Genomic DNA, 14,532 nt, shown 5'->3' on the forward strand with positions numbered 1-14,532 from the left:
TCACAGCGCTTTGTGTTTTATATATATTTTGTTACTAGAATGAAATGCAAACTAGATTCTGTGTAAGGAGAGGACACTCAGCAGCTGTTTTCACATCTGGACGCTGGAGCACTAGTGTGGGACACCAGAACACACTTTTTATTAGGGGGCCCACACAGGTGCTCCAGTGTATACTATAGGGGGGCCTCCATCTGTGAAGCTTGTACAAAACAGGTAAAGTATTGCAGGTTGACAAAGGACACTAAAAAAGCGACATCTTTGAACTCTGCTAAAATTGACAATTGTACCCCACTTCCAAGCAATGTTTCCTATTTATAGTTCTGCCATCAAATATTTGTGTGCTAATTATACCATTTTTGTTTTACATAGGGGAGCAAAGGCTTGGAGGACACCCCTCATCCGAGGAGACCAGAGACCCCCCACCTCTGGAAGAAGGTGAAATACCCCCAACCCAAGCTGAGCAGGAGGAGGAAGAAGACGTGGTGGAAATTGGCACCACAACAGGTGAGTGTCTGCGACCACAGGCTCAGGTAAGAGATGGATGCCGGCAGATTGTTGATACCTGTTTTTGTTTGGTTTCTCTCTTTTTAGGTGATCGTGAGGTTATGGATCGAGATCCTTTCACATCAGAAAGTGCCCAGATCCTGATCGGGGAGATAATGGGGTGTAATTTAGAATTGGAAAACATCAAGAAAAAAATCAATGATGTGATTCAAAAAATAATAACATAATTGATGTTTTGTTTTTAAAACCCCACAAAATCACTTTCTTTTTTTGTGTGGTACAATCTTTTAAATTTTTGAGCGATGTTTCGAAAAGCCAAATTTGGAGGATGCACACAGTGTGCCAACATTTGCTATCTGCCATCACGGGAGATCAATGGACGCATTTTGGGGGTGCAACCCCTTCCTCAATAATAAAGTAGCGGTGAGGAAGGGTTTGCTCCCACAAAACACGTCTCTTGATCCCCCGTGATGGCAGCTAGCACACGTTGACATTCGTAAATTGGTGTGCATCTTCCAAATTTGGCTTTTCAAGGGGTGACTTCACCCCATCTGAACGCAATATCAAACACAGTTCCTAAATACTCATGTCTGATATTGCCTTCAAGTTTTACCATATGTGAACTTTGTAAGTTCAAGTTTTTTGTGTTTCTTGTTGGTTTTACATAGGCCTGTTTTATCGTAAATGGACATTTCTATTTTTGATAATGCCACCCCCAAAATTGTTATACAACAAACATGTTGGTTTGTTTTAAAAACCGTTCCTAAATGCACATGTGATTGTGCAGCTATGAAAAAGTTTGTTAATCAAGAATGTGTGGATTATTGTCTCAACGCTACAACACTTTTGTGGTGATGTAATTGCTGTTTTCTTAGAAAATGGTGGTTATTTCCTAAGGGCAAATCCTCTTTGCACTACAAGTGCATTTTCAGTGCAGTTTCAAGAGCACTTGTAGTATAAAAAGTGTCTACGCCTTTAGTAAATAACAGCCAACAGTGCTTTGTATAAGGTTACACAATCACGCCATTTTCAGGACTCCACACATTGCTGTCAGGGTCAGCTAAAACAAACACAAGCAGTAAATGTCACCAAAGATTAAATTTGTTTTTTTTATTTGCTAAATGCTTCACAAATTGTCTGGCATATTGATGGCCCCCCTACCCGCAAAGAACTCAAGGTATCTTAACCGGACATCACGGCACTCAGGGAAGGCAAGCCAGGACGGCCACTTTCAAGCGCCGTCAGGGTTGTATCATGTAGATTTCCGGCCTCAGGCCCAACTGAGCCAGCATAGTTGGCAGAATGTTGGCGTAAAAAGTTATGGAGAACACAGCACGCCAGGATTAGATGATTACGTTTATACTCTGCCATATGGATGGGTGTCAGAAATAGGCGGAATCGGCTGGCCAGGATTCCAAATGTGTTCTCCACCACTCTTCTGGCTCTGGCCAGCCGGTAATTAAAAACCCTATGTTGCGGGGTGAGGGTCCTCATCGGGAATGGCCGCATAAGATGGTCCCCCAGCACAAATGCTTCATCCGCAACGAAGACGAATGGGAGTGCTTCCACATTGTCCTCTGGAGGTGGCAAGTCCAAGCTGCCATTCTGGAGACGCCTGTAGAACTCCGTCTGGGCGATGACTCCACCATCGGACATCCGCCCATTCTTCCCCACGTCCACATACAAGAAGTCGTAATTAGCCGACACCACCGCCAACATCACAATACTATTGAACCCCTTATAGTTGAAATAGTACGACCCCGAGTTGGGTGGTGGGACGATGTGGACGTGTTTCCCATCAATTGCCCCTCCACAGTTAGGAAAGTCCCACCGCTGGGCATAGTGGGAGGCCACAGTCTGCCATTCCTGTGGCGTGGAAGGAAACTGTTGAGGAAAACAAAAATAAATTAGTATTTTTGCTCATAAACATGGCAAGCAGATTAGACACAAACATTCTTGGCCAACCTCCAGATAGCATTTATTAAGGGGAAATTAACACCAAAGTATAAGGTACACCTAACATATCCCCCCCCCCCTCTCATGGGCCATTTCTAACATTATAGGGGGGGGGGATCTTGGACAGGTAACCTCTCTACTTCATTGAGAGATGAATGCCTAAATACAAGGTATTACTTGGAACAGCCCCTCCTTAGTTACACTATTGGCAGCCCACTGGACAGGTAAGAAGTGTCATAATACAAAGATATAAATACACACTGTACACATTTGAGCACATTTGGACATTATGATATTACCTATCAAGATAATAATAGAATACAAAAACTTTAAACACTTCCATTGGAAAGTATACAGGCAGGCCCTTGCACTACATGCTTTGGGGAATTCATCCATACATCTGACCAGTAAAAAGATGGGTGTAGTGTGTATGGGTTTGGCAAAGTCAGCAGATAGATGATTGAGGATAGATAGAGAATTGGGATCAGCTGACTTAGCAGTTGGGGGGAGGGTTACTAAAAATGATTTGGGGACACCACAAAAAAAGCCTCTGGCACTCTGCCTGAATTTAAAGCACAAATCAGATTTCTGAACATTTTAGGGGGTGTTTGGGGTAAAGCACTACTATGGAGCTGATAAAATACATTGTTAAGTGACTACATGAGGTGAATATAGGGCCAGGAGAACATGCTGGGGAGGTTATTGAAGGCAAATATGTATGAAGGAGTACAAAAATAATTACATAAAAATCCAGCATGAATGAGGACAAAGGGAACATTCACAGCATATTCCAATCATGGTAATTAGGGAATGAGGAAAGATATACAATATCTTAGCAAACATTAAATACAATAAAATGTGATGTTAAAGGATAAATCTTATGCCGCGTACACACGGTCGGACTTTTCACCTGCAAAAGTCCGACGGACGCCGCCGGACCAAGTCCGGCGGACAATCCGACCGTGTGTGGTCTCCGTCGGACTTCCGACGGACCGTTTCGGGCGGAAATCCGACGTACTTTAGATTTGAAGCCTGCTTCAAATCTTTACGTCGTACCTCCGCCGGACTCAGTTCCTGACGGAAAGCCCGTTCGTCTGTATGCTAGTCCGAAGGACCAGATACGACGGAGGAGCAGGTTACTGCATCTCGCGCTCGCTGCAATAGGAAAAACTAATTTTCCCATTGCGGCGAGCGCGGGGGGCATCCCAGGCCCTTAGGTCTGGTATGGAACTTTAAGGAGAACCCCCTACGCCGAAAAACCGGCGTGGGGGTCCCCCCAAAATCCATACCAGACCCCGATCCGAGCACGCAGCCCGGCCGGTCAGGAAAGGGGGTGGGGACGAACGAGCGCCCCCCCCTCCTGAACCGTACCAGGCCGCATGCCCTCAACATGGGGGGTGCTTTGGGGGAGGGGGCGCCTTGCGGTGCCCCCCCACCACAAAGCACCTTGTCCCCATGTTGATGAGGACAAGGGCCTCTTCCCGACAACCCTGGCCGTTAGTTGTCGGGGTCTGCGGGCGGGGGGCTTATCGGAATCCGGGAGCCCCCTATAATAAGAGGGCCCCCAGATCCCGGCCCCCCCACCCTATGTGAATGAGTATGGGGTACATGGTACCCCTACCCATTCACCTAGGTAAAAAGTGTCAATAATAAAACACAACACAGGTTTTTAAAATAATTTATTAAACAGCTCCGGGGGGGGGGTCTTCTTCCGTCTTCGGGGGTCCCTCTGGTTCATCTTCTCCCGGCGTCCGGTTGGTTCTTCTCCGCTCTCCGGCCTCTTCTCCCGGTGTCCCAAGTCTTCGGCCGGCCCCTCCGCTGTCTTCAGGTAGCTCTATTGCCAGCGGAGGTCCGGACTTCTGGGCTTCTTGGCTTCTTGGCTTCTTGTGTTCTCTTCTCTTCTCTTCCCCCAGATGTTGACACGACGCTCTCTCCGGCTGGACTGGTCTCTGAGGGCTGCGTTGTGACTTATATAGGCGGAGACCCCGCCCCCATATGATGTCACAGTCCCTGGGCATGCTGGGACTGTGACGTTTTAGGGGGCGTGGTCGACCACGCCCCCTAAAACATCACAGTCCCAGCATGCCCAGGTACTGTGACATCATATGGGGGCGGGGTCTCCGCCTATATAAGTCACAACGCAGCCCTCAGAGACCAGTCCAGCCGGAGAGAGCGTCGTGTCAACATCTGGGGGAAGAGAAGAGAAGAGAACACAAGAAGCCAAGAAGCCAAGAAGCCAAGAAGCCCAGAAGTCCGGACCTCCGCTGGCAATAGAGCTACCTGAAGACAGCGGAGGGGCCGGCCGAAGACCTGGGACACCGGGAGAAGAGGCCGGAGAGCGGAGAAGAACCAACCGGTTGCCGGGAGAAGATGAACCAGAGGGACCCCCGAAGACGGAAGAAGACCCCCCCCCGGAGCTGTTTAATAAATTATTTTAAAAACCTGTGTTGTGTTTTATTATTGACACTTTTTACCTAGGTGAATGGGTAGGGGTACCATGTACCCCATACTCATTCACATAGGGTGGGGGGGCCGGGATCTGGGGGCCCTCTTATTATAGGGGGCTCCCGGATTCCGATAAGCCCCCCGCCCGCAGACCCCGACAACCAACGGCCAGGGTTGTCGGGAAGAGGCCCTTGTCCTCATCAACATGGGGACAAGGTGCTTTGTGGTGGGGGGGCACCGCAAGGCGCCCCCTCCCCCAAAGCACCCCCCCATGTTGAGGGCATGCGGCCTGGTACGGTTCAGGAGGGGGGGGCGCTCGTTCGTCCCCACCCCCTTTCCTGACCGGCCGGGCTGCGTGCTCGGATCGGGGTCTGGTATGGATTTTGGGGGGACCCCCACGCCGGTTTTTCGGCGTAGGGGGTTCCCCTTAAAGTTCCATACCAGACCTAAGGGCCTGCGACGGGGCTCGCAAGGTTTCAATCTCGCCAAAAAAAGCGGCGAGATTGAATTCCTTTTCTAGTCCCGTCGTACCCAAGTCACGTTCAAAATGAACGGACTTGTCCGTGTGTGGGAAAGTCCGTTCATTCTGGAAGTCCGTCGGGAAGACCGGATTCCGGAAAGTCCGGCCGTGTGTAGGCAAGTCCGGCCGTTCAGAAAGTCCGGCGGTAGTCCGCCGGAAGTCTGGCGGCAAGTACGTCGGACCTAGCTTTCTAGAAAGTCCGACCGTGTGTATGCGGCATTACCTTCATATACTCCTTCTGCAGGACCTGGATGATGGCAGAACAAGGTCTCTGGGATAATGATCCCCAGAGCCTGGGGGGAGATGCCTGTCGAGAACTTGAGGTCCTGCAGGCTTCTCCCTGTCGCCAAGTACCGCAGGGTAGCGACGAGCCTCTGCTCCGGAGTGATGGCTTGCCTCATGCAGGTATCCTGCCTGCTGATATAGGGGGTCAGCAAAGCCAGTAGACGGTGAAATACGGGGTCCGTCATCCTGAGAAAGTTCCTGAAATCATCAGGATTATTCTCACGGATCTCACGGAGCAAAGGCATGTGAGAGAACTGGTCACGCTGAAGCAACCAATTCTTGGTCCATGAACTCCTCCCCACCCTGTTCATGGACTGGACTTGTGTCAAGGTCAGGACCCCAACACCAAGCCCCCGCACAGCACGAACTCTACGAGGAGTATGTACACGAAACATGGCTAGAAAACGGTCGGCTGCTCAGAACGAAGTAACAGAACGCACTTAAGAACAGCAAGGCCTGTGAAGAGCGACCTGAAAAACAGTAACGAACGAACAAGAACACAATGACTACTTAAAGTCACGCGGAGCTTGCTTGCACGCACTGAAGAGCAGATACAAACCCACAAGCACAAACTGAACCGCAGAAAACGATCTGAAAGCCACAAGTCTGAAAAAGCGCGAGTCGTCTCTCACCAAACTTTTACTAACACGAGATTAGCAAAAGGAGCCCAAAGGGTGCCGCGCTTGGTTCTGAACTGGCCTTTTCTAGTCTCGACGTACGTGGTTGACGTCACCGCGTTGTTGGCGATCTGAAATTTGTGCGACTGTGTGTACGCAAAACAAGTTTGAGCCAACATCCGTCTGAAAAAATCCTAGGATTTTGTTGTCGGAATGTCCGAACAAAGTCCGACCGTGTGTACGGGGCATAAGCTGTTGTCATGATATGTACGGTTTTACTAACACATGTTAAAGTTGCAAAATTGTGCTTAGGCATTTAGATTTGTTTTACCCTTAGGCATTAATGGGTTAATATATAATTGTATTATATTTAATTCTTTTAGGTGAAACACCATTGGCTCTTGCTGCATGTACCAACCAACCAGAGATAGTTGAACTGCTTATGAATGACAACCAAACAAATGTTTCTATGCAGGACTCTTTCGGAAATACAGTGCTCCATGCTCTAGTTACTGCCTCAGAGGGCTCAGAAGCTCACAATACATTCATAATAAATATGTATGATAAAATCATACGCAAGTGTAAAAACAAGTCCTTAGAAGACATTAGAAATAAAAACGGTCTTTCACCAATGCAGTTGGCAGCAACGACTGGTAAACTGGAGGTAAGCCCCAAAAGGTAAATAAGTATCAAGTATTTGTTTTGTTTTATATAATGTAGCATTTACCATAACTACTTATGGACCTTCTACAGTATACTAACATTCCCAGGACATCACTTAAAGTAATTTTGTCACAAAGAAAAAAAATATTCCATAATGTGCTATAAGTTGGTAAAACAATAACTACTCTTGCCAACTCTGCTACTTGATATCTGGTTATTTTCTCATTACAGGGGGTCCCCGGGTTACAAACAAGTTAGGGACTGTAGGTTTGTTCTTAAGTTGAATCTGTTTGTAAGTCGAAACAGGTACATTTTTTAAGTGTAGCTCCAGCCAAAAAAACTATTTTTAAGCTTTTTGGATAGCATAGGGAAGGGTTAACACCCCTGTAACATTTGTTTTGCTGTCTGTGCCCCTGTTCAGAAGATTTCACCTCACTTTCTGTCCCAATGACAATTGGATTTTGAAAATTTTGGGTTGTTGTGGAAACAAGCCTTGGTGATAATGCATCAGTGGAGGTACCTTTTCCCCATAATTGCTCTTACAGGAGTGAATTTCCCTTCCTAGGGGTAGATTTCCTCTCACTTCCTGTTTTCTCCCTCCGTTTGTAAGTAGGAGTCGTTTGTAAGTCGGATGTTTGTAACTAGGGGACCCCCTGTATATGCTGTTAACAGCTTGAAACTTGTGCAAACCATAATTATTATGGTCTTTGTTTTGTAAAGAAGGTATAGTTCTATAGTTTCTTTTTGTCATACGTTGCCTTGTTTCAAACATTGTAATGTCAAGATGCGACGTGGACCTGCATTGTGAAAAATAGTTGTAGGCACCCAGGTTTCTCCTACACATCAGGGGGGTCTCCGGGGTTCATGGCTGAGAGAGAAAGCAAACTTTGGGGGTTATTTACGAAAGGTAAATCCACTTTGCACTGCAAGTGCACTTGGAAGTGCAGTCCCTCAAAATCTAAGGGGTATATCTGAAATGAGGGGAAGCTTCGCTGATTTTATCATCCAATCATGTGTGAGCTAAAATGCTGTTTTTTTTTTCCTTGCATGTCCCCCTCGGATCTACAGCGACTTTACTTCCAAGTGCACTTGCAGTGCAAAGTGGATTTTCCTTTAGTAAATAACCCCCTTTGTGTTCTCTCAGAATTTTAATAAGCTCTGTTCTGGCTCCTGGAGCCCAGAAGCTTTGTAGATGTTAGGATGGGATAAAGCCTTAAAGTAGAAGTCCACCCTAACACAAAATTCTCTAAGCAGTGGCAGCCCTTCTATACGGAATACAGGGGCACCGCCCCCTTAATCCATGCGCTCAACCCCTAATCTATATGCACAGTGCTGGATTTTAATGTTTTTTTTTTTTTTTAAGCACGTAATTAGAGCCTGAGGCTCTACTTGGCTTCAAAAAAGGGTGGGTTCAGGGCACAGAACACTGCGCCCTGAGCCCACCCAGTTGTGTGACAATAGCAAATGAATATTGGCCTCTGATCGCCACCTTCTCGTCCATCTCCCGCAGGGGAGAGTGGGGGGGCTTCAATCGCCGCATTCCCGTCCATCTCCCGCTGGGGTGGGTTGTTTTGCCGCATTCCTGTCACGTTAGTTTAGTTAGTTTGCCACTCCCCCCTAAAAGATTGAACACCGGCTGCCACTAGATCTAAGACTAACCTATCTAGCCATGTAAGGAAGAAATCGCTATACATACCTTTTTTGAAGCTGATCCGGTCTGGTCTCCAGCGGCGGAAGCTCTACAGAGGAGACAGCCGACAACGGCTGTGAAATTAATGGGAAGTGACGTCACCCATAGAGTTACTATGGGGCTTCTGTTGTTGGCTGTGTCCTCTGCACCCGCCTCCAAAGCGAAGCCGCCGCTGACAGCTCAGCCTGGGACCAGAACGGAGTGACTTCAAAAAAGGTATGTATAGCGATTTCTTCTTTACAGGGATAGATAGGTTAGTCTTAGATAGTGGATGCCTGCAGGTTTACAGATTTTAGTGTTAGGGTGGACTTCTACTTTAAATCCTAGGTCCACATCCTATCTGGTAGTCAGACCATAATATTAATCTCAGCTGTCCATAGGCCTTTATATATGCTGGTTGACTGATGCTCAGGGTTGTTCTCTCTTTTGCTCTCTGCTGTGGGAGCTTGCTGCAGGGTGAAAAGGCTGAACGCTGACAGAACACTGAAAAAAGTACTACTTGTTTGTTTTGGTGAACATATTGAGGGGAAGAAATTTCACAGAAAAGTGCTAACAAACAATGTTATTAAAGCTATATTATAATGTACCTAAGCAGTGGCGACTGGTGCTCAAAATTTTTGGGGGGCACAAACAAACTGAAAAAATCAGAAAAATATTGAAAAAAAACATCAATTGCAGCCTCACTGTCCCATCAATTGCAGCCACTGTGCCCATCATATGCAGCCACTGTGCCCATTATATGCAGCCACTGTGCCCATCATATGCAGCCACTGTGCCCATCAAATGCAGCCACTGTACCCACCATATGCAGCCACTGTGCCCATCAAATGCAGCCACTGTGCCCATAACATGCAGCCCCTGTGCCCATAACATGCAGCCACTTTGCCCATAAAATGCAGCCAGTGTGCCCATAAAACGCAGTGAAAGAAAAAGGGGGGGGTTGGGACCAAAGCAGTCCCAGGACTGGAATCAATGGGAGAGTCACAACGGAATTGATCAATGAAAAATACAGCTTTATTGATAATTGCACAACACTATAAAAATGTATAAATCTCACTGATGTGGCACCAGGGCCGTATGAGTGAGATGGGTTCCTTCACAAAAAACACCAACACTGACATGTATTCCACACTATAGAAAAAAGAATAATAATAAACAACGTTGTTACATTAAAAACAAGCATGCTGGTACACCCTCCCCCATATATGCAGATCAACTCTGAGCGGTGTTCTCCCTGAAATGATAAAATAAATCATAATTATCATAATTTTTGACACTTTAATATAGGTGGATTCCAGTGGTTTTTATCTTTTTGTAATTATTGCCCATAAAATGCAGCCTCTGTGCCCATAAAATAACGTGATAGAGGGGGTGGCGCCCGTGCGCCTTTAATGGACGCACCGCCACTGTACCTAAGATCGAAAATAAACTGATTACCAGAAAAATATCTGTAAGTGTATATTACCTCTGAAAATAAAATGCATACAGTGAACCGTTTTAGAATTAATTATACATTGCCATTGATCGCTGGAAAACTGAAATGACCAACTATGTTGTAAAAGGCTGAAAAAGATGTTACTTTGATTTGTCTTTAAAATAATGTTCTCTTTTTAGATACTTAAATACATTCTGAATAGAGAAATAAAGGATAAAACGCAGTGAAAGAAAAAGGGGGGGTTGGGACCAAAGCAGTCCCAGGACTGCAATCAATGGGAGAGTCACAACGGAATTGATCAATGAAAAATACAGCTGTATTGATAATTGCACAAGACTATAAAAATGTATAAATCTCACTGATGTGGCACCAGGGCCGTATGAGTGAGATGGGTTCCTTCACAAAAAACACCAACACTGACATGTATTGCACACTGTAGAAAAAAGAATAATAATAAACAATGTTGTTACATTAAAAACAAGCATGCTGGTACACCCTCCCCCATATATGCAGATCAACTCTGAGCGGTGGTCTCCCTGAAATGATAAGATAAAGACTATGAGCGTATGAGGATAAGAGTCCCTTATTTTTCAAAGTGGCATCAACAGGCCCCCTAAACTGACTTCATATAGCCTTGTACACAGATGCCCTGGCCCGGGCTTGATGAATGAAAGGTAAAAAAAATCAGTAGGAGTGCACAGTAAGCAGTGAAACCATGAATGGGATGTATTATTAACAAGCATGTGGCTAACAATGGAAGTCCGACCAGTGTAAGATTTTGTCAAATAACAATGTATCCATGCAGGAATCAATTAGTAGATCTTCAGGATTCCAAAGAGGTTCAAAACACCATACCACTGCAGCCCAGTCTAATAGCAACAAGCTGTGACCGCACATTTCAGTGTGTAAAGACACATAAAGTGGGGAGGTAACTGTCCCAGTGAGGTTCTTACCCTTCCATTGTCTGTGATCACTGAATCCTTGCTGGGGGGGTTTCACACGCTGAGGTTCCGGCTGGTCAGGCAAAGAGAAGCTGCTGACATACAGACTTGGAGACTTCCATGTGTCTAACGGTGTGGCCACTCATTTGCATAGAAAGCAATGGATCAGTTTGTATCTGGTGCTATTAGACTGGGCTGCAGTGGCATGGTGTTTTGAACCACACTAGCAGGTGTTTACAGCCTGTTGCATTAGCTGAATGAACTATGTATATTCATGTGTGCCTTTATTTCTCTTTGGAATTCTGGAGAGCTACTGATTGATTCCTGTATGGATACATTGTTACTTGACAAAATCTAATGCCCTGTACACACGGTCGGACATTGATCGGACATTCCGACAACAAAATCCATGGATTTTTTCCGATGGATGTTGGCTCAAACTTGTCTTGCATACACACGGTCGCACAAAGTTGTCAGAAAAGCCGATCGTTCTGAACATGGTGACGTAAAACACGTACGTCAGGACTATAAACCGGGCAGTAGCCAATAGCTTTTGTCTCTTAATTTATTCTGAGCATGCGTGGCACTTTGTGTGTCGGATTTGTGTACACACGATCGGAATTTCCGACAACGGATTTTGTTGTCGGAAAATTTTATAGCAAGCTCTCAAACTTTGTGTGTCGGAAATTCCGATGGAAAATGTGTGATGGAGCCTACACACGGTCGGAATTTCCGACAACAAGGTCCTATCACACATTTTCCATCGGAAAATCCTATCCTCTGTACGGGGCATTACACTGGTCGGACTTCCATTGTTAGCCACATGCTTGTTAATAATACATCCCATTCATGGTTTCACTGCCTACTGTGCACTCCTACTGACTTTTTTACCTTTCATTCATCAAGCCCGGGCCAGGGCATCTGTGTACAAGGCTATATGAAGTCAGTTTAGGGGGCCTGTTGATACCACTTTGATAAATAAGGGACTCTTATCCTCATACGCTCAGAGTCTTTATCTTATCATTTCAGGGAGACCACCGCTCAGAGTTGATCTGCATATATGGGGGAGGGTGTACCAGCATGCTTGTTTTTAATGTAACAACGTTGTTTATTATTATTCTTTTTTCTACAGTGTGCAATACATGTCAGTGTTGGTGTTTTTTGTGAAGGAACCCATCTCACTCATACGGCCCTGGTGCCACATCAGTGAGATTTATACATTTTTATAGTCTTGTGCAATTATCAATAAAGCTGTATTTTTCATTGATCAATTCCGTTGTGACTCTCCCATTGATTGCAGTCCTGGGACTGCTTTGGTCCCAACCCCCTTTTTCTTTCACTAGATTATTATTCTGCTACAAGGGAGATACCCCGTCATACAGACGTATCGGCTGATCAATCATAATTATCATAATTTTTGACACTTTAATATAGGTGGATTCCAGTGGTTTTTATCTTTTTGTAATTATTGCCCAAAAATGCAGCCTCTGTGCCCATAAAATAACGTGATAGAGGGGGTGGCACCCGTGCGCCTTTAATGGACGCACCGCCACTGTACCTAAGATCTAAAATAAACTGATTACCAGAAAAATATCTGTAAGTGTATATTACCTCTGAAAATAAAATGCATATAGTGAACCGTTTTAGAATTAATTATACATTGCCATTGATCGCTGGAAAACTGAAATGACCAACTATGTTGTAAAAGGCTGAAAAAGATGTTACTTTGATTTGTCTTTAAAATAATGTTCTCTTTTTAGATACTTAAATACATTCTGAATAGAGAAATAAAGGATAAAGAAAACAGAATTCTATCCAAGAGATTCACAGACTGGGCTTATGGCCCTATTTCATCTTATCTGTATGATCTACACGATGTAGACACCAGCTCAGAAAACTCTGTGCTAGAAATAATCGTATACAATACAGATATTAATGTAAGTGGGAATGTATGTTTTATATATTTTTTTACTACTTGTATATTATGGCTAGGACTTAAATACTAACTATATGCTGGAATCATAGGTGTGCGCACAGGGTGTGTCAGATGTGCTTGGGCACACCCTAATCACCCCATGCGCATTAGCATTATTGCTTTGTGTGCCAGCGGGAAGATTGGAAAGATCTCCCTGTTACTGGCTCTGCCATTAAAGAAGTGCTTACGCACTTCTTTCACTGTGCCGGCAGCGAGATCATTGTGCTGGGGCCACATGTATGTAGACACACACGCATGTGTGTTTGAGCTTTAGGGTGCACACCCTAATGCAATAGGCTGGGCAAGCCTATGGCTGGAATGGTATGGAAAACACAGTATTTATAGATTGGTTCCTTTGATTTGGTTGATAGGCTTGGATTAGAATCTCTTGGTAGTATTTGGATTTACAAGTCTTTAAGTTGATTTGGATATGCTGGCTACTTATTGATGATGGTGTACCCTAGCTATATTATATACTCACGTTTGGCTATCGCTTGGAAGATTTTTCCTGAGTACATTTGGCCACATGCCAGTGCTCTTACCTGAGAGACAGGGGTGTCCATTTTGGTCTATTGGGACACACTTTCATGCAAACCTTTTACATGTTATGATTTCCAGTTGATTGCATTATGATTTCCAGTTGATTGCATTTTTATCCCTTTGTAAAGATCAATTGTAGGTTCTAATGTATTGATTCCCTCACATGTGCACCTGAAATAGGATTTCTGAAATGTGCAGATTCTACGTGTAAATTACACATGGCAGGCTGGCTGTTCTCCCAGCACTGGGGAGGATATGCCTCTATGCCTAGCGTGGTCAATTTGAAATAGGAAAGCAGAAGGACTGGCAGGATCCAGTGGCAGCTGGTGCTCAAAATTTTTTGGGGGGCGCAAACAAACTGAAAAATACTGAAAAAAAACATCAATTGCAGCCTCAATATGCCCATCAAACACAACCATTGTGCCATCAATTGCAGCCATTGTGCCCATCAAATGCACCCACTGTGCCATGAATTGCAGCCACTGTTCCCATCATATGCAGCCAATTTGTCAATCATATGCAGCCACTGTGCTCATCATATGCAGCCACTGTGCCCATTATATGCAGCCACTGTGCCCATCATATGCAGCCACTGTGCCCATCATATGCAGCCACTTGTGCCCATCATATGCAGCCTCTTGTGCCCATCAAATGCAGCCACTTGTGTCCATCAAATGCAGCCACATGTGCCCATAATTTGTAGCCACTTGTGCCCATCAAATGCAGCCATTGTGCCCATCAAATGCAGCCACTGTGCCCATCATATGCAGCCACTGTGCCCATCATATGCAGCCACTTGTGCCCATCAAATGCAGCCACTGTTCCCATCATATGCAGCCACTGTGCCCATCATATGCAGCCACTTGTGCTCATCATATGCAGCCTCTTGTGCCCATGAAATGCAGCCACTTGTGTCCATCATATGCAGCCACGTGTGCCTATCATATGCAGCCACTAGACC

The 14,532-nt window shown here is 45.3% G+C and overlaps 1 protein-coding gene across 2 annotated transcripts in view; it reads left to right on the plus strand.

Annotated features, from left to right (window-relative positions):
- The window catches only part of LOC141129114 (transient receptor potential cation channel subfamily V member 3-like), a 103,060-nt gene that overhangs the window by 36,799 nt on the left and 51,729 nt on the right, over positions 1-14,532 (plus strand). For both annotated transcript variants that reach the window (XM_073616917.1, XM_073616918.1), the window contains exons 6-7: positions 6,711-6,991; positions 12,817-12,993. In XM_073616917.1, coding sequence (XP_073473018.1) covers positions 6,711-6,991; positions 12,817-12,993 — 458 coding nt within the window. The remainder of the gene's footprint in view (positions 1-6,710; positions 6,992-12,816; positions 12,994-14,532) is intronic.

The sequence above is a fragment of the Aquarana catesbeiana genome, linkage group LG02 (genome assembly GCF_042186555.1).
Source record: "Aquarana catesbeiana isolate 2022-GZ linkage group LG02, ASM4218655v1, whole genome shotgun sequence".
Taxonomy (NCBI): domain Eukaryota; kingdom Metazoa; phylum Chordata; class Amphibia; order Anura; family Ranidae; genus Aquarana; species Aquarana catesbeiana.